Source organism: Cyprinus carpio, chromosome A17, assembly GCF_018340385.1.
Source record: "Cyprinus carpio isolate SPL01 chromosome A17, ASM1834038v1, whole genome shotgun sequence".
NCBI classification, from domain to species: Eukaryota; Metazoa; Chordata; class Actinopteri; order Cypriniformes; family Cyprinidae; genus Cyprinus; species Cyprinus carpio.
The window spans coordinates 2,533,542-2,555,397 of NC_056588.1; the positions used below are offsets into that span (position 1 = coordinate 2,533,542).

Sequence of the window (21,856 nt, forward strand, 5' to 3'; positions counted from 1 at the left end):
TACAACCAGCTCACTGCAGCCAGACAGGTTCCTACTAGGAACAGTTATCAAGGAAGTATTTTGTGAAAAAATGATCAGAATTCCCCTGATGTCATCCAGTTGGGTTTATTTCAATGAAAACAAAAGGCCACCTCATGCGTACAGAGTATAACAATTTGGAGTCGCTGATAAGCAGCCAAGCAACACACCCTTAAACACATTATCATAAAAATGCCCCTTCATTGTGAGAATGCATTATTTTGTTGTAGTCCATTGTGCTTTTGGTCTTAGAAGAACTGAAGCAGGCACTCACTGCATCTCGAATCACAGGATGACAATCCAAGTGATGCCGTGCTTCAGCAAGAGTGCAGCCGCATTGGATCATCACCAGTGCAGTCGGAACCACCTGCCAGTGCAGAACATATCAGGAATAACAGTTAAACCTGGTTTTGAAAAAGTGTATAATTGGTCAAGGAAACGTTCACCCAAAAATTTAAATTTGTTTACAGTTGACTCCCCCTCAGGCCATCCAAGATGTAGCTGAGTTTGTTTCTTTACAGATTTGGATAAATTTTGCATTACATTACTTGCTTACCAGTGAATGGGTGCCGTCAGAATGAGATTCCAAACAGCTGATAAAAACATCACAATAATCCACAAGTAATCCACACCACTCCAGTCCATCAGTCAATGTCTTGTGAAATGAAAAGCTGTGTGTTTGTATGAAACAAATCCATCATTAATTATCATTTTAACTTTAAACCATTTAACATTTAAACCATTTAAACCACCTTCCGTCCAACTGATTGTTTTCTCATCCAGTGATGGATTTGTTTCTTACAAACACAAAGCTTTTCATTTCACAAGACATTAACTGATGGACTGGAGTTGTGTGGATTACTTGTGGATTATTGTGATGTTTTTATCAGCTGTTTTTTGTTTTATTATTATGGCGGCAATTATTTGCTGAGGATCATTTATTGGTGAGCAAGTGATGCAATGCTACATTTCTCCAAATCTAATGAATAAAACAAACTCATCTACATCTTGGATGGCCTGATGGTGATAAAAACTTTCAGCAAATTTTTTTGGGTTAAATATTCCTTTATTATTAGTTTGTCACATGTCGCCTACTATTCTTTGTGAGTGTAAATATTCTTTTAAAAATAAGTGTTTGTCAATCTTTAATACTGCTGTCTGCTTAACAGATGGTGAAGATAAATAAACGAGTTCTTACTTGATCTCGTCTGTTAGCCACATCTGTGTGTTTCCACACATCTGCTGATGTCATGTCTTCACTCAGGTCATCTGTACTGTAGATGGCTCTCAGTAGAGCTCTTTCACACTCGCCTTTGGAGCAGCCTGTGAACCGCTGACAGTGATGGTATATAATTAAACACACCATACGGAAAGCTCAAATTAGTTTTCAAAACTGAAAATTAAAAATAGACAGATGTAATATTTTTGACCCTGGACCACAAAACCAGTCATAAGGGTCAATTTTTTGAAATTGAGATTTATACATCATCTGAAAGCTCACTAAATAATCTTTCCATTGATTTATGGTTTGTTTTCTGCAGCAGGAGTCGGGCCTCTTATACAGCTACATGGCAGGTGAATGCAAATGTTTATCAGAACCTCCTTCAGCATAATATGCTTTCCTTCCCTGCAAACATCTCCCAATCAGTTCCTTGAAGCTGAAAACACTGAATTTATGAAATTCAGTCCCGATTTAAACCCGAATAATTGTAAAATTGTAGTTGTAATCTGCTATATTGGTTACTGTTCTCTAATTTCAATCACTGTGTTTTCCACAAAATAAAGGCTTTTGTTGAAATGCCTTGGTTATTTTGTCAAACATGTTAGTAGAACAGTGGTATACCCACAGCTAATATTCCTTCGAATTTTGACAGATGAAGATTTACAATATTTCAGAAAATAATCAAGTGTTTATAGATTGTTCTCTAATTTTGATCTCCACTGTATAGTTTCTACAAGAGATCAAAAACAGGTTGCATTTATCAGGTCTAATCTAACTTGGGGTTTAATTTGATTCTAACAGTATGACTTAGAGAATTTGTTACTGATACCTGTAAAATGTTGATGGCTCTTCTGTATAGCTTGCTGTTAGTTACTCTGAGGTCTATCATGTAATTCATGTAGACCTTTCCCTTCAGTACATGAGCTCCTGTGCTGATTGCATTAAGACACCATTTAGTTGAAAGCTCCCAGCGCTGTCTCTGTTAAAAAAAGTGTTTACTTTATTATTCTTACAGCATGTGTATATATAGATGTTACAGTATAAATACTTCAGGTAAATTGGTACTTGTGGGGGTTCATGTGACAAATGGCTTACCATTACAACTGAGTTCACCTCCTCTGAAGAAAAAGACCATGTGATGTGCAGAACGGTTCCAAACATGTTGCATACTGTTTCCTGAAGCAATATATATATATATATATTGAATTTAAATATTATTTAAAATAATATATAAGATATTTGCTCTCTTTTAAACTGCAAAGTCCATGCAATAAATTATCTGATTACATAAGCACCATTATGCACTTATAAGACGTGTACTGTAAGGGAATTTTATTAAGAAGTGAGAGTTTTTGCTAGAGGCAAAAATCCTTGTTACTCATTTAACTCACAGGAATGGTGAATTTCTCAAGGTCATGAGCAATTGCATGCAAATTAGATGTCCTTCGCCTCACTTGATCAGCCAGTGCCGTCACCTCATGCAGGTCATCTTAGGAGAGACATTCAAATATTTGTAAAATATATTCAAGGAACTGACCGTACTGTTATATGCAACCAATTTGTGTTTGCTCACCATTCACTGTAAACAGAAACAGCATCACGTCATTTTGACTCAGACTCGGTAAGATAGTGTCCACAAAATCTTTGTGACCAATTACGAATTCTGGCCCCTAGAAATAGTTGTTTTTTTTATTAAAATTTATTAATAAATGTTGTAATAAGAAATATTCAGGTGAATATCAAAGGCCTTAGATTATTCCAATTGTTTCTGCATTTGCTACCTTTAAAGGGATAGTTTTAGATGAAAAAACATTTAATTCATTAGAATAGTATGAGAATGAGTAAATGATGATAAGATCTTAATTTTTGTTGTTAAATTTAGTTGCTAAATCAATAACTTCGAGCTCACCAGAAATGATAGATCTCCCTCTTTGTTTTTCATTTCTCTGAAACCATTGTTGATAAAACCTCTGATGTCATCAAAATCTGATAAAAAAACGACAATTAAAAGTTGGTTCTGGGTTTAAACATTTCCCATTAATTTATCCTTGCACTGTTATTTACCTGTTAACAAACTGTCAAATTAACACATTTAAAGAACATATCGAATGGTAAAATATTTGCCACTGCATACAGCACCTGCTCCAAAAGTTGGGACGCATTCGCTGGCATCAGTCAGTCCTATAATGCCCAGAGTTTGCCATCCAATATAGTACACATGTGCTTTCATCTGAAGGCTGTTGAAAGATTTACAAAAACATTTATTATAAGTGTGCCTTTGATTATGACAAAACCTTGACTACAAAGACAATTTCTGCATTTTTTTTTTTTAATACATAAGAAGTTAGTTCTGTTTGTTTATGTGGGAATAATGTTTTTTTTTTGTTAGGAGATAATGTAGTGGTGTGATGTAGTTCTTTTCTGCTTGTTGAATAAGTGCTGCAAGCTCATCACTGTGTGAGTAAGTGGTTTCATTAACCATCTCACTCGCTGTGATCCAGGCAGAAATGCATCTGAATGACACATTTAATCATAGTAGATTACTCTTAAGAGAACTGTGAAAAATTATTCCATATTTTATACTGCATATCCCAACAGTCCCCATCAGGGATTCATGAAATTATTTTAAATCCATTATTTTTAATGATATATATATATATATATATATATTAATATATATATATATATATATATATATATATATATATATATATATATATATTATATATATATATATATATATATATATAATGTGGTAATGATAATAAATAGTATAATGTGGTAATGATAATAAATAGGTGTGGTGGTAATTTTTTTCATAAATTTGTGGAAAATCAGCTACCAGTTACTTTTATTATTTTATTATTTTTTTTAATTTCCATAATTTGTGGGATGTTTGCAATGTTATTTTTATAATAAGGATTATCACAATTTATTATTATTTACAAACTTTTTTTTTTTTTTTTAAATAAGAACAACGATGGAAATTACAAACAACAGGACAATGATACAAATAAAGCAAAGAGTGCTTTCAGCTTTTCAGGTAGGTTTAGTATTCAATTAAAATATACTACAGAAATTTGTATATATATTTAGATTGCACAGACTGATATACACATATAATTTAAAGATATATGTATGTTATATATTATATATTATATATTATATATTATATATTATATATATATATATATTATATATTATATATTATATATTATATATATATAAACTGTAATTTAAACTTACTCAGGTGTCACTCTCTTTCCTCTAAATGCAGCTTCATGTCCGGCCAGAAGAATAGATTCCAGAATGATTTTAGTTGCACTGCCTCCTTTCATCCGGGACGATCCGCTGATGGCCTCAGCCTATGAGGAGAGACCAGAAGTGCAACAACAGCATCATTACTGCTTATGATGAGTGGATACTCCTTAAACATTACTAAGAAAACTCATTTATACGTCTTTGATACTATGATAAAGTGTCCTAGCTACTTGCCAGTGGTTACAAGTGTGGTTGCTAAGGTGTTCAGAGTGGTTGGTAGTGTGTTGCATGTGCACAGATGTGTTTATGTCTATGCAATGTATCATACCCCCAATACAGGATTTAGGACGAATGCTTTCTTATGTCTCTGCTCTAATCATCCTCTCTGCAACGTCTTTAAAGTGAAATGAACAGTCCTGCATTGGTTCACTCCTGTCAGGAAGGCAAGAATGTCACCATCTACTGTTGTTACTGTTGATACACTTAAAATATGATATGCAAGTATGAGCGCCTGTAATATGCCGAAAGGCATTGTATGCACTCAGTAGGTCTACCTCGCCATATGTACAGGATTGAATCCCAGAAGCACTGGAGTAAAGACGTCTAAGTGCTTCAGACAAAAATCCAGTTGCCCAGCAACAAATGGTGCCTTTGACACAGAAGAACATCATAAAGTGCATTCACAGCTGACCCACAGACGGCTTTGATAAAAGCTCACATTAATGTTACCTGCATACTGTACGTCTGAAAGAAATCAAATAAAAACTGCAGACATTTTCTACCATACACTCAAAGAAAAAAAAATAAAAGTTTAAAAGCTGTCACTGTACACTTTTGTACCTTATTTACCACCAAAAACTGCCTTTTAGTACCTTAAATGTACATATTAGCAAGGGTACCACCCCAGTGACAGCTTTTGAGGCTACTTTCAGTGATCAAAATTTAATTCATTATTATTATGTTTGTAGGTTTAAACTGGTTTTAACATTAATATTTTCATTTTCACAGACTGTGACTACACTGCATTAATTCAAATTGTTAATATTCTTTTTTAACATTATTTTATGTATGTTTTTTTGCTTTTGGAGGCTTTGCTGGTCCTTTTTTTAGGTGAAATGTGAAATTTTTTGAATGTAAAATGTGAAATTTTAAATCTGAAAAACCGGGACTGTTCTTGGACTTAACAGAACTATTGGATTTGTAGTTATAATTCACTAAATGAATCTACAAATGAGAAGATAGTTTATTTAAATTTGTATTGTCACGATTTATGTACTTTACTATTGACTGAATAATGTGATTTGAGAAAAAGACAATAGTATCATTCATACCGACATGCCACAGGATATTCCAACGAACAGGACATGCTTCTTTCCTGCACAAATCTGTTAGTGGAAAAAGAAAAACAGGAAATTGAGAAAAAGATATGTTTCAATAAGTCAAGCTCTATGAATGTTAGATAGTGTTTTTGTTAAAAAAAACAAACAAAAAAAAAACACCTTCATTATTAATATCCTTATTCAAATATCTACATTTCTAAAAGTTCTTTAACTCACTTATTTTTCTAATTGATTAGACTTGATTTTCAAATGATAAAATAGGTGGAAATGAGTGAGACGTGGGGTGAGCAATATTGACTTGATAAGCAGCAACCTGTGGTGTTGAGCACAGGTGCCACTCACATGTTCTTCTGAAAATGTCAAAGAATAGCCTGTTGTCTCTGCTTAGGATGGCGAACTCTTTGTTCTTGCATTCACCTTGTCCAGCATGCGAGCTCCCAGCGCCGGGTCGTCCTCTGGAGCCTCCTGTGATTGTCAGCATGGCCCCTTTAAAAACTGAAATAGTCTGAAAAAACTGCAGTGTCACACTGGAGACTCATCTTATGCATTTCAAACAGACAGACTGTTTATTCACCTGTCACCTCCAGCTATGATGTACGAACAGATCTGTTTCTGTTTTGGGGCTTTCACCATCTCATTAAAGGATGTCTGAAGTATGAAATACAATATGACAAGTTTAAAGAAATTTGACAGTCATGAAGAACACAGTGGGGAAAAAAACAGATAAATATATTGTAAATATACAGTAGTTTGTAATTTTAATTAAAAAAAAATATTTAATTAGCTATTTATTTATTTGTTTGTTTGTTTGTTTGTTTAAATTTATTAATTATTAAATCTTTCTTAAACTCAATACCACCAAAAGAAATGCAATACGGCCTGATGTTCCACAGCCACTTAATACAATTAAACTCTCCTCTGGGTCCTGCAGAAACAAATCAATTATGATGTTTTTAACATTTTTACATTTTTTAAGAACATTTATAAAAATTAATTAAAAGAAAAAATAAATTACTGAAAAATAAATAATGATATTAGTGAAATAACTGATCAATTATATATATATACATATATATATATATATATATATCTATATATATATATATATATTATATATATATATATATATATATATATATATATATATATATATATAAAACTTTTTTATTTAAATTAAAATAGGCCTAAACTTAAACTTATATTTCTGAGTTGTTAATTAAAAAGTATTTTTAGTTCATATTACAGACCCTTAGCATCATTTCCACCCTCTTTGCGATATCCACCATCGTTTGGATGACTGGTGAACTATATAGTCTCTATAAACAAAATGCACAGGTCAGCTTTACATGGAAAACTCTTATTAGGAGCATAATGACCTAAAGTACAATTATTTCTCACATATATTGTCTGAAACTAATATGCCAAACCTGATGAAAGGATCATGATTTTTTCTTCGCCAAAAATCTCGGCGTCGCATTTTCTCAGTATTTGCACCATCTGTTTGCCATTCACTCTATCAATATCTCTGCTGATGGGGTTGCATTTTTCCGTGACGGGTAGAGAGAGCTCGTGACACGACTGCTACGTTAGACAAAAGACCGAGCACTTAAGATTAACAGCATCACTCGAGAGCTCCTGTAATTACCATTTTAGCTTGCAGAGGAAGAAGATTTATTGGTCTGTTACCAGCTACAGGACATTTGAAATGAAAGCACAGCCAGTTAACTGTGTTCAGTTTTCACTCACCTTCAATTCATCCTGTTCATCAGACTCCAGTGTTTCAGCACTTACTCTGATTAGTGCAATGCACGGTAAACATGCATGAAAATAAAATGCACTGAGATCGCTTGACAGAGAGAAAAGCCCTCACTGAGCACAAAGTGAGCATAACAAAGTTCACCAAATGAACTTTGACCCGTCAGCTGTAAAATAAAAAAATAAAAATGAGATATTGACACACAGTAGAATGTTTGGTTTATATTATAACTATATTTGCCAGGACATATGGATCAGTAGTGAAAGCAGTTTTCTACTCTATTCTATTATGGTATAGCAGTATTCTATTATGATGACTAGTCAAAGCAGTATTCTATTCTTTTCTATTCTATTCTATGGTATAATCTGTAGTCAACACAGTATTCTATTGTATTATGTTACGATTAGTAGTCAAAGCAGTATTCTATTATTTTCTACTCTATTCTATTCTGTTCTATAATTGTAAAGCAGTATTCTATTCTATTATGGTATGTCAGTATTCGGTTATGATCATTTGTCAAAGCCATATTTTATTTTATTATGGTATATCAGTATTCTATTATGATCAGTAGTCAAAGCAGTATCCTAATCTATTATGTTCTATCCTATGGTATAATATGTAGTCAAAACAGTATTCTATTCTATTCTATTCTATTCCTAGTCCTATGGTATAATCTGGAATCAAAACAGTATTATATTCTATTATGGTATGAACAGTAGTAAAAGCAGTATTCTGTTCCATTCTATTCTATTTTGGTCATATCAGTATTCTATTATAATTATTCTGTTCTGTTCTAATCTGTTGTATTCTGTTATATCAATATTCTATTGTGGTATAATCAGTAGCATTCTATTCTGTTATGCTATATCACTATTCAATTATGGTATGAACAGTAGTCAAAGCAGTATACAGTATACAGTATTCTATTCTACTCTATTCTGTTATGTTATATCAGTATTCTTTATAGTATGATCAGTAGTCAAATCAGTGTTCTATTCTATTCTATTTTAGTCTATTCTAGTATGTTATATCAGTATTCTGTATGATCAGTAGTCATATCAGTGTTCTATTCTATTCTATTCTATTCTATTCTCTATATCAGTATTCTGTATGATCAGTAGTCAAATCAGTGTTCTATTTCTATTCTATTGTTATATCAGTATTCTGTATGATCAGTAGTCAAAATCAGTGTTTATTTTACTCTATTCTGTTATGTTATATAAGTTTTCTTTTATAGTATGATCAGTAGTCAAATCAGTGTTCTATTCTATTCTATTTTATTCTATTCTATTATGTTATATCAGTATTCTGTATGATCAGTAGTCAAATCAGTGTTCTATTCTATTCTACTCTATTCTGGTTTGATGTGTATACCAGTATTCTGTATGATCAGTAGTCAAATACGTATTCTGTTCTGTTCTATTCTGTTTCATTCTATTATGATATATTCAGTGCTGTGTATATTAGCATTATTTACTGTTTCTCTAATTTCAAAAAGCTTTTTTATCTAATTATTTTATTCATATTATTCTTAGATTAATTCTTAGAATGTTTTTGGTTGTATTCCATTTTATAAGAAATTTTTGTGTATTCTTAATGTAATATTAATATCCCAGGTAGACGATTCTCTCTATAGATTTTCTTAAATAATTATTTTTATATTAAAATATTAAAATATTATATTGAAAAGTAGTTTGTTACATCGGATTGTTATTAATTTGGACCAAATGAGTCACACTTATGCCTTAAAGAGAATAATTAAAATTGAAATTCATTTGCATAATTTCCCAGCAGAGTGAATCAGCCATGTCTGTTTTGTTATTAATTATTCAACATATTCTTAGATTATTTTGAGTGCATTCTATGCTATCTGAAATAACATGTATTCTTAATATAATATTATCATGCTAGTATTCCTTTTTTTTTAAGTAAAAAATTCCATTTTATTCTGTCACACATCTTATTTAATGTGAAACTCTAAAGTATTTTGAATGATCTATTAGACTACTGTATACTGTTCATGGATATGTGTTCTGATGTGTTATTTATTTTATTCCATTCTTCCCACAGTTCTGTGATGTTCTATTCCTGTGTCTCTCATGATGTTTGCAGGGGACTATCGGATGTGCAAGGTTGAATGGCGCCATAAATCGCGTCCAGCAGAGCTGGTGAGGGGTGTTTTTGGAGAGGTGGCGGCTGTTCCGCATTCATGCCGGTGCAGGTTCATGAATCATGCGGCTATAGAAGGTGAATGAGTGACTGCTGAGAATTAATCAGTAACTGGCCACCTGTGGTGCATGTGCCCGAGATGCAGCGCCGCGGATTGATTGGTATTCTTAAAGCGTCTTAAAGTGAGGAAGGCGAGCGGAGTTATGCGAACTACGCCAGTTCGGTAAAATTAGCAAGATATTCACAGATTCGACTTTTCCGGATCAATAACTCGCGAGCAAAACTACATCATCACTACGAGTGATAAGAGGCATAAATCGTGTACTAAAATAGTACACGATTTATGCCTCTTATCACTCGTAGTGATGTAGTAAACGAGCTACAATAAAGAGTTTGCCTGAAAACAAGCTTTCCTCCGCTCTGTACAGAATACGTTGATCTCAATGCGCTGGCGTCTGAGAGACAACTCCGAAGGGACCGTCTGCAAAGTGCGAAACGCGAAAAAGGTTGCTAATAAAATACTCAATAACTTCACAGTAACACACTGTAGTGTCACCAAATTCAGTTCACACATCACTGCTCTCCTGCTGGTTATACTACAACGTTGATTTTAAAAATAGTTGCTTTTGCACAATTTTTTATTTTTTTTTTTTTTTTTTTAATTATGAAAAACGTTAATAACGTTAGTGTAACACCATACTTTCACCAAATTCAGTTCACACATCAACTGCTCCCCTGCTGGTTATACTACAACACTCATATTGAAAATAATTGCTTTTGCACATTTTTAATTTTTTTTTTATTATGAAAAATAGTTAAGAACTTTACTGTAACACACTTTACATTCATTAAATTCAGTTCACACATCACTGCTCTCTTGCTGGTTATACTACAACTTTCATATATTGTAAATATAACTGCTTTTGCATTTTTTTTATGATTGTTCATTATGGAAAAATAGGTAATAACTTTGTAACTACATAACTTCATGATGTAATAAAATTACATAATTTATAGACTTTGGTTCCACACAATACAAACTTGTATCTCAACTTAGTTACCTAGTGCAGTTTACTTTTCAGTTAACTGTAGGATGTACAGTAATAGCACATAATGAAAATAAGAATTCTTAACACAAATTATGTTGTTACCCACCTAACATAGATACTCTCACAGTGTCATTAAGTTTGGACTTTGTTTTGTGTCTGCACCTTTCCCTGCCTGTGTTAATTGGTTACTGATCTTTTGTCATTTCATTTAGCTGTGGTGCCACTAATCACCTAGTTTGGATTGCCTGTGTGTTGGATTAAAAAACTTTTGAAACATGCATCTTTGTATATTTAGCGCATTGTGACTGTAGCTTTTACACAAAAATAATTTTCTTCTCTGTTTTCTACATTTCTAAATTTCTCTTCCTTTGCAGTCCAGAGCAGATAATGATTGGAAGTGTAAATCGTTGTATTTGCTTCGATAATAAAAATGTAAAAACAACCAAAATACATGTGGTGTAAACTCAAAACAGATTAAGTAAACTGATTTATCATGATTAAATTAAGTTTGTGCCAACATCATAAAATAATTGTGTTGTATGACCTTCTTGTATTTTATTTACATGGAACGGTATAAGTACTACAATAACAGCACACTCTAGACATCCATTTGCACAGAAACTGTACATCTCTCTCTCTATATATATGTGTGTGTTAGTGTGTGTGTGTGTGTGTGTGTGTGTGTGTGTGTGTGTGTGTGTTATCCTGTTATGTTTGAAGTACATTTTTTATTGTATTAAATTTAATTTATTGCTTACATTTTGTACTTTTGTGTGTGATATTCCATTTTTTCATTGCCTATGTTTCTACTTTTTCAACACTGGAAGCACCTGTCACCAAGACAAATTTCTTGTGTGTGCATTGTAAACATTCTTGGGAATAATTAAAGGCAAAATTAAGTAATCAAAATTTGAAATTTATTTTTTGAGTCCATGGTTGCTTTTTAAGACACTGTTTTCATTTTTACCAAATATTTTTATTCATGTTTTTGTCTGTCAAGATGATATACACATAACCAAGGTTTTTTTTTAATTAAAATAATTTTATTCATTCATTCATTAATTTATTCTATTATGTATTTTTTATTTGTTTATTGTAATTGTATGCACTCAAATTAATTTTGAGAACATATGTATTATTGTTTGGAGAGAAAGATACAGTCACTGACAAACTTTTCCCCAAAAAAAAAAAAAAAAAAAAAAAAAAAAATTATAATTGGAATGCTGTTACATGATGAAATAGGTCTACTCTAAATCTTTTTATTAATGTAATGTAGATTCTGAGCAAACACTTAATTGTTTTTATGTTCAGGTGCATCTCAATAAATAAGAATGTCGTGGAAAAGTTCATTTATTTCAGTAATTCAACTCAAATTGTGGAACTCGTGTATTAAATAAATTCAATGCATACAGACTGAAAGTCTTTGGTTCTTTTAATTGTGATGATTTTGGCTCACATTTAACAAAAACCCACCAATTCACTATCTCAACAAATTAGAATACTTCATAAGACCAATAATAAAAAAAATAAAATAAATTGGTTTTTTGTGAATTGTTGGCCTTCTGGAAAGTATGTTCATTTACTATACATGTACTCAATACTTGGTAGGGGCTCATTTTGGCTTTAATTACTGCCTCAAATTTGGCGTGGCATGGAGGTGATCAGTTTGTGGCGCTGCTGAGGTGGTGTGGAAGCCCAGGTTTCTTTGACAGTGGACTTCAGCTCATCTGGCATTTTTTTGGTCTCTTGGTTCTCATTTTCCTCTTGACACAAATTCCCCATAGATTCTCTCTGGGGTTCCGGTCTGGTGAGTTTTTACTGGGCATTTTCAAGCACACCAACACCCATGGTCATTTAACCAACTTTTGGTGCTTTTGTCAGTGGTGGCAGGTGCCAAATCCTGCTGGAAAAAATGAAAATCAGCATCTCAAAAAGCTGGTCAGCAGAAGGAAGCATGAAGTGCTCCAACATTTCTTGGTACAACGGGTGCAGTGACTTTGGTCAAAAAAAACACAATGGACCAACACCAGCAGATGACACTGCACCCCAAATCATCACAGACTGTGGAAACTTAACACTGAGACTTCAAGCACCTTGGGCTATGAGCTTCTCCACCCTTCCTCCAGACTCTAGGACCTTGGTTTCCAAATGAAATACAAAACTTGCTCTCATCTGAAAAGAGAACTTTGGACCACTGGGCAAACAGTCCCAGTTCTTCTTCTCCTTAGCCCAGGTAAGATGCCTCTGACGTTGTCTGTGGTTCAGGAGTGGCTTAACAAGAGGGAATACACAACTGCAGCCAAATTCCTTGACACGTCTGTGTGTGGTGGCTCTTGATGCCTTGACCCCATCCTCAGTCCATTCCTTGTGAAGTTTACTCAAATTCTTGAATTGATTTTGCTTGACAATCCTCATAAGGCTGCGGGTTCTCTCGGTTGGTTGTGGATCTTTTTCTTTCACACTTTTTCCTTCCACTCAACTTTCTGTTAACATGCTTGGATACAGCACTCTGTGACCAGCCAGCTTCTTTGGCAATGAATGTTTGTGGCTTACCCTCCTTGTGAAGGGTGTCAATGATTGTCTTCTGGACAACTGTCAGATCAGCATTCTTCCCCATGATTGTGTAGCCTAGTGAACCAAACTAAGAGACCATTTTGAAGGCTCAGGAAACCTTTGCAGGTGTTTTTGAGTTGATTAGCTGATTGGCATGTCACCATATTTTAATTTGTTGAGATAGAGAATTGGTGGGTTATTGTGTTAAATGTTAGCCAAATCATCACAATTAAAAGAACCAAAGACTTAAACTACTTCAGGTCTGTGTGCACTGAATTTATTTAATTCACAAGTTTTTCACAATTTGAGTTGAATTACTGAAATAAATGAAACTTTTCCCTGACATTCTAATTTATTGAGATGCACCTGTGTATTTAAAATAGACGTAACTGTAACTGTAGTAGTACCCAGGAGCAGTTTCAGTTAATCTCTACCTGCATCATTGCACGTAGAGATGAAAGTTGCTTCTCTGGTGGCTGGTGAAGTGTGGTAAAAATGCAGTCGTGATTTAATCTGTTAAAACTATTTTAAGTAATTACGTGTGTTACAGTAAAGTTCTTAACTATTTTTCATATAAAAAATCATAAAAGTTATGTCAAAGCATTACTTTCGAAATGAAAAGTTGTAGTATACCGCAGCCGGAGAGCAGTGATGTGTGAACAGAATTTGGTGAAAGTACAGTGTGGTTACAGTAAAGTTATTAACTATTATGTTCAATAACGAAGTTATTAACATTTTTTCATTATAAAAATCATAAAAATGTGCCAAAGCAATTACTTTCAAAACGATTGCTGTAGTTTAACCAGCAGGAGAGCAGTGATGTGTGAATAGAATTTGGGTGAAAGTACAGTGTGTTACAGTAAAGTTAGTAAACTATGTTCATAATAAAAAAAAATCATTAACAAAAAAATCTGTCAAAGCAATTCCTTTTTAAAATCAAAGTTGTAGTATAAACAGCAGGAGAGCAGTGATGTGTGAACTGAATTTGGTGGAAGTACGGTGTGTTACAGTAAAGTTATTAACTATTATGTTCAATAATGGTGAAGTAATTAACTATTTTTCATAATAAAAAAATCATAAAAAAATTGCAAAAGCAATTACTTTCAAAATGAAAGTTGTAGTATAACCAGCAGGAGAGCAGTATCGTGATGTGTGAACTGAATTTGGTGACACTACAGTGTGTTTACTGTGAAGTTATTGAGTTTTATTAGTAACCTTTTTCCGCGTTTCGCACTTTGCAGACGGTCCCTTCGGACTTGTCCTCTCCAGAACGCCAGCGCATTGTGAGATCAACGTATTCTTGTACAGAGCGGAGGAAAGCTTGTTTTCAGGCAAACTCGCTGTAGCTCGTTTACTACATCACTACGAGTGAAAAGAAGGCATAATTCGTGTACTTAAAAACGTTTGCTCCGCGAGTGATGTATGATCCGGAAAAGTCGAATCTGTGAATATCTTGCCAATTTTACCGAACTATGGAAGTTACGCGTTTACGCGTTACATTAGTCGCGCGGATGTAACTGGTGGCGAGGCTGACGTTCCTTTGTAGTATTGATGAGAGGACGGTGTGCTTTTCTGTAGCTCTCAAATCATTAAAGATCCCCGAGAAAGGAAGCGTGTCTTCTCGCTCTTTGCGGATTCGGATGGAAACAGATTGAGGCGCATTGGACGTGTCAGACTGGGGCGGACTGCGAGGCTGAGGATGACGCTGGCTTAGATTGGTTTATCAGCTTCGTGATCACAATGTAATACGTGGTTGCATACAAAATACGCGTTCTTGATAATCATGTAATACTTTTCCGTGGAAATCGGCGTCGCACATCTGGATTAACTCCTCAGGAAGATATGAAAGAAAAATTTCACCTAGTCACTTTTATTGAGCCTCCGTATTCTGTCTCTGTTCGGATGCCACATCTGCCTCTGCAGGGGCGAGTAAGTCAAATAAACTTTATGTTTTTCTATGTCATACAGTTTTGACTTAGAAAAAAGATCAAATGCAGCGTGTATCTTTTTATACTTGTTGGTCACCATGACTACAGTCAAGCATAAGAGAAGGCTGTGTTATATAATGCTTTTCAGTGTTGTGTTTCGACAAGCTCCCCGGGAGCCATGCCCAGCGGAGAACACATTAAGGAAATTGCTTTTACCTCCGTTAGTCTTGTCTGAGAGGATTTAAATGGCCCAATAGATAGTGCTGAGGGTATGACTTGAGCTGGAGCATGTCAAATCATGACATTTAATGGCTAGTGCAATGGGGTAAAAATGATGTATTATGTATGCAAAACGGAAATATGGTCTTCAACCTACTATGTTACTTGAAAACTAATTCATTACGGGGGTCATGTATGGAAATTTATGCAATTTTTTGCACACCCTTCAATGCACTTAAAGTAAACCTTTAAACTACTGTCAAACCTGTAATTACAGTCGAACTCTACATGCGTTTTATTGAAAGACTGGAATCTCTCTCAGTGCACTATTTTGGGGTGGAGGCGTGGTAAAAAAAAAAAAAAGAAGAACTCTTAATAAGCCAATTTTTATCAGAAAACCAATACCACCAAATGTACTGTATGTTCACCATTAGTCCTTGACCTTGGCTTTGTTACAGAGAGCTGAATTTCTCTTTTGTTGGGCAAAATACCAGGAATAAAGGATGTTGTGCCGTTTACTCATCCGTATTCTGACGCAATGTTTTGCTTTCCTGCTCGAGCTCTGTGAATGTGTTTGATCCTACTAAAAAACACTGGCTCAATTGTGCCTGCCAGGCCCAGCATTTTGTTGCTCTCCGTTTCAGACATAAATTATTTACAGGGGGTGTTTTAGGCTTTGAAATGGACACATAAATTGGGTTTAGGGTATGCTAACGACATTTTGAACCATACTTACTGTACATAACCTGTTTTTTTATTTTTAATCTAAGACTATATTTGACAACACCGTTTTCCAATATGCCACTTCTTTTTAATAAAAAAAACAACATTATTTCAAAGAAAAATGTGCTAATGGTGCATATTCACAAGATGTTAACCTTTCTGTTGGTTATCAGCACTTTATCAGCAATCATTTGCTATGCATGCAGTAGTTAGCAAAGAGAGAGGTTGGGGGTAGATTGTGGTTTTTGATGCGTAGGTCAGTCCAGCTTAGTACCGGTCTGTATTGTATTTTTATCTACCTCTTTGAAGTAAGATATGCCAATATGAGCGTGGTTGGTTCAGTAGAAAGCATACGTTTATCTGAAAAAGCCAGATGGCAGGCACTGAATGGGCATAAACGCCAAACAAAAAGTTGGGTAACAGGGATCCAGGTCCAACATTGTCCTGTTTGTGTGTGTGTGTGTGTGTGTGTGTGTGGTGTGTGGTGTGGTGTGTGGTGTGTGTGTATATATCTAGAGTATACACTCTATATATACATCCTATAATATACCTATACTATATGTTCTGTATAATATCCACAGTAATGTGTATATACTGGTCGTGTGATTTTATAGTGACTACTGAATTGCACTCTGTTGTATAATTGGTAGTTTCATGTCAAATGTTGGTTTCAGAGTGTTGGCAACACAATACAGAGGATTTTGAAAGCTACATTGTCTACAATTATATTGTAGCAGGACGGCCAAACTGTAGTGTGGTATATTTGTCGCTTTAACTTCTCTTCTGAACCATTTCATAAAAAAGCCCGGCGTTACAAGTGCCCGGTGACAAGTGCATGGCTCGTTATCGCCTCGCCCTACGAAACCGTTTAAACAGCACGGGGGTCAACACACTCAGGACTCGTAGGGACCGGCCGTACCGGCCTCCGTGCGAGAGGGGACTGATTGCTCAACCCCGAAATAAACACACTGCCTGTGACCAACAGAACTAAACGCGCCTTTCAGGCGGGTGGTGAAAAGCGAGCAGGGTATCAGATGTCTCAGGGGAACGTCGGTGTTGAAACCAAACGTTGCAGTGCTCCGACCCTCCGGAATTGAGTTGTTTAACACCCCTGGTGGAAAGAAGACTTTTATATTAAGAATATGTGGGTGAGGTGTTGGTTTAAAAACCACAAAGCCCTTTTCTGTCAAACTGAGTTTCACACACTGGCGATAAAGTCAGAATTTGGCACAGAAGAGTTTACCCCTAAGTTTGGACAGAATGAGTCGATGCTGATCCTATTAAAGAAAAGAAATAAAATTAGACTAAATTTGCATAATAGCCCAGCAGAAATGAATCAGCTAAATACAGAAGTGTTGCATATTTATGAACTGTCATTATTGTAAGTTGTTCTTTGAAGAGGCTGTCAGTGTTGGCCCTTGGATGTCTTGGGGAAATGAAGACAGAAAAAGAATTACAAAGCATCTAAAAATTACCTCACAAACCATTGTCCTTTCTGCATATGCACCCGTAACATGGGTTTTAAAATCTTTTCAAACGTGACGTTTCAATGGAGTTTTTTTGTTGATTTAGAGTTCAATCCTTTATTTCAGCGTGTATATGTTTGAGCTGCATTTGGGGGTTTTGTGGGGCTTTAAAAACCTAATTTGTTCACGCTGGTGCATTTGTGCTTCACAGACCTGTCCCTGCTGCTCCTGTCAATATCTCTGTTACTCACCTGCGGACCGCGTATTCGGCCGACCGGGGTGTCCTGGAATATTCCCGGAGGGGAGAGACCGTTAATTGGTCATTGTGCCATCTCACAGCAGGTCAAGTTATTTACAATGAGATGCAGCCCGGGACGTTATTATATAGAAGAAGGTCTGACATTTCATATCTGCAATAAATTTACCCTCTGATGACATCCTTCATGTGCATGAATGGTTGTGTGTACATTCTAGCGGCAGACGGGGTTGAGTCAGCGTTTCATTCGGGAGGGGAACCACGACCATGTTCAAGCTGGTATATCTTTGGAGTCGTGAGAATGAAAACGAGGATTAGTGATTATAGCAGCTCCAGGTTCTGTGGACTCTTATGGGAGAGAGTCTGGCCAGCCCAAAAAGATTCACTTCAGGACGCTTAAAAAAAAGTCTGAACGTGTTCAATCCTCTCCATTGGATCAGGGTAAACGTGTCTGTTTTATTCGTTATTTTTTAGTTAGTTTTATTTTTATTGGACATTACAGACATTAGTCCAGTATCTTCATTTCCATAAAGTACAATTTTGACATTGTTTTGTGAACTACGCACTTTAAACATAACATGGAAGCCCATTTCCTGTCACGGAATAAAGAATGTATTGCGACTTTTTTCTCGTCATCCTGACTTTTTTATTCTTGCAATTCTGATTATATATCAAACTTCAGACTTAACTTCCTCACAATTCTAATGTCTCACATTTTCCAAGTTTGTCACAATTCTGAATTTTTCACCTTGCAATTCTGACTTTTTTCCTCTCCGAACTGTCTGATTTTACAGTTTAACATTTGTTTTTTTGTTTGTTTGTTTGTCTTGCTTCGGCCACAGAATAACAAACAGCAAAGGTAATTGCAACTATTTTAGCTAAATAATTCTGACTTGTTTTTTGTACAGAACCGCAAGAGAAAAGTCTGAATTCTGAGATATAAACTCAGAATTGGCAATGATCAATAATAATAAATCATAATAATAAATAAATAATTGTCACAATTATTATTATTTGTTTTTTTTCTGTGGCAGAAACATGCTTCCATAGTTTAAGAAGTCCAATTAAATGATCTGACCACCGAAAACCCATGAAATCCAAAAACTTTTGGTGGCCTCAGCAAACCAAAATTCAGCAACAAATTTGGTTCAAGCTGCTGAATTATGTATATATGCCTAAAAGTAAGATGAAGTTCTGATAGCGTGCACAGTACATCATTGATTCAGTAGTTTGGATTTATTTCCTATTAACCAGAAGTTTTGTGCAGGCTCCAAAGCTAACAGACATGATCTGTTTAGTGAGTTTTTAATACGAAACAATCATTATTAAAATTCTCTTCACATCCTCCTAACGCGGGTTGTCTTGTTGTCACCTGATCAGATGACCCTTCCTGCGGTTGAGGGTTTCGACATTTCCAGACACCTGCAGAACTGGAAGAGATCGCTGAATCAATTATCGACTGGACTACTACTACTAATGTGGGCAGGTAAAGCCATGTTGCGGTTGGATGTAGTTACACGCTAAATATTGACGAACCAAGTACACTGGGGATAAGTGTGTTCTGCAATGCTATTCATGATAGCTTTATTGATTACCAAAGGAAACAATTTTGACTTGTCCTTCCTCCTGTAAAGCCTGACATATAAAATAATAGTCAGAATTTTTTTTTTTTAGAAACTTTAGACAAAATACAGTAGACTATAAAAGTTTGCATTGAATTTTTTTGAGTATGATTTTACAGGAGTTCTCGTCACATCAGGAGAATAATTTAGCTCATGTTTGTGTATGATAGAAATATTTTCATGTATCATCAGGTAAACCTTACACTGCAAAAAGCCATGTAAACCATGATCTGAAGGAGATGTTTTTTACAAGTATATATACGTTGCTAAAAAAAGGATAAGCCTATCAATATGATGACAGAAGGCATGTAAGGGACAATAGGTTTTTCAGCATGGAATTTTTGATCATGCTGATAATTTAGATATCTTACAAAAGATACAGTAGGCAAGGTTTCCATTTATCAGAGCTGTAAACTTCTCGGATCTGCATTCAAATGTTACATTTTGGCATTGTTTGAAATATTTTCCCTCACTTTGCAGAAATACTAGGCCTACCTTGCTGATTTTACAATGACCTTAATAAAACTTTCTTCTCCTCTTTCAAACTCAGTTGAGATGTCTAGATGTAAGATAGTGTGTTGTTTTAATGAAACGTATCAGATCCGCGTCCCGTAATCAAGCTGATCTCTGTCCGTCTCGCTGCAGCTGTGATCGTGCTCTCTTTCGCTGTAGCAGTACGATATCATCAAAGACAACGACTCCAACACAGCCACAGTAAAGAGAAGAGCAAGCCGCTGTCCGGGCCAGAGCACCCCGGACTATCATCACGGAGGCCTGCTGGCAGCAAGGTGAGACCTTCACCACTGATCACATATGCTTGCTTTAATCAGCATGTGAACAATGCTTTTTATGCATTTAGTGAATATATATTCAAAATAAAATTGTGTTTTTGCAGTTTTTAATTCAGATTGTATGCTATAATGTTTCCCAACTCTTATGTAGTCTGATCAAATAAGTCAGAGATGTTGAAAGAAAAAAAAAATCATATTACTTTTGGTTCGATCTTTGTCACTTTGGAAGTGTAGGGGGGTCAAATAATGAAGTCTATAACTTCCACGCAGGCCCCACTGGATTATACATTCTCCATTCATCCATGGGACTATAGCACAATCTAAAATATTTGATTTTCTGTGAATATATGGCAACTTTGTTGGTGGGTAGAAACAGACGGTATTTTATGTCTGCATATTGCATATTGTTATTTGTGGTACTAAATTATTTGTATCACCACTTGATTTTAAAAATGCAGTAGGTATTCCCGTATTGCTTATCTAAATATACTGTATAGTATCTTTTACACATTGTGTGTCTCCATTAGTTTAATTTGCATTAACTAACGTTTACTATTATTTGTTTTATGCAGTATTTATTAATCTTTGTTAACATTAATGAATGTAACTAAGTTAGCTAGTCAACTTTTACGTCTGTTCAAAATTTGCATAATGTATATAATGCGACGAGTACATCATAACTTCATCTAAAACCAAACCGCCGTTTTTTGTCTTATATCCCAAATCAACTATGGGTACATTTATACTAAGTGATTATTTTGGACTAGTGTGTAGGCCTGTTTTGGACCCTCGTCATAAGAATCCACGCGGGAGTAACAGGCATACCTGCGTGAAAAATCGCCCATAGACATAAACTTGGAAGAAGTAGTCATAGCTCCGGGTTAGAATGTTCTTGTGCCTCGCTTGACCGTGGTATGCGTGCAGTTTTCTGTTTATTAACCGCTAGAGCGCCAAACTTTGTACATAGCTGTTTGCCCTTATAGAAAGCAAATATTAAGTATGGGTTTGTTGTTAAGCCTATCTTCTGCTGTCTCGTAAACTTTCTGTAAGGCTCAGGTACCTTAAAATATTATATTAACAACATAAGCAACTTTTTTATTTTAAAGAATATTAACAAATACAAATTGAGTTGATTTTGATATATAGTATATTATAAAATTAAAAATAAACATTAATCCATTAGATAAGCATTCTTCAGTTAGTTAGTGCATTTTAAACTACTGTTTACTAAATGTTAACTACATGGAACCCTATTAAAATAGTGTTGACCCAACCAACTTGCTTTAAAAAAAAGCTTTTTTAATGTTATTGTTAGTCTCATGTTAACTAGTGCAGTTGACTTAATCTTAGACAAAATTGGTTGACACCTTTAATTGTATGTTCTCCCTATCAACCCTCCGTTCTTTCATTTCTTAACGTCTGGAACTCGTGAATATTGTTTAATTTTACGTTCTAGGTGGTAGTTCCCAAGGACAAATCATCT

At 34.8% G+C, this 21,856-nt stretch overlaps 1 protein-coding gene across 1 annotated transcript; it reads right to left on the reverse strand.

Moving 5' to 3' along the window:
- Nucleotides 1–89: 89 nt before the first annotated feature.
- On the reverse strand, nt 90–14,650 carry LOC109070772 (glucokinase regulatory protein-like). The gene is given in 21 exon segments (XM_042773370.1): nt 90–385; nt 1,217–1,351; nt 2,070–2,219; nt 2,336–2,416; nt 2,632–2,729; nt 2,814–2,910; nt 3,150–3,226; nt 3,380–3,479; nt 3,651–3,753; nt 4,487–4,605; nt 4,830–4,872; nt 4,874–4,933; nt 5,056–5,150; nt 5,833–5,886; nt 6,259–6,306; nt 6,397–6,489; nt 6,698–6,766; nt 7,089–7,157; nt 7,188–7,195; nt 7,269–7,422; nt 14,603–14,650. Coding segments are annotated over 21 exon segments (1,884 nt in total). The 3' UTR covers nt 90–202.
- Between the last annotated feature and the right edge of the window lie 7,206 nt (nt 14,651–21,856).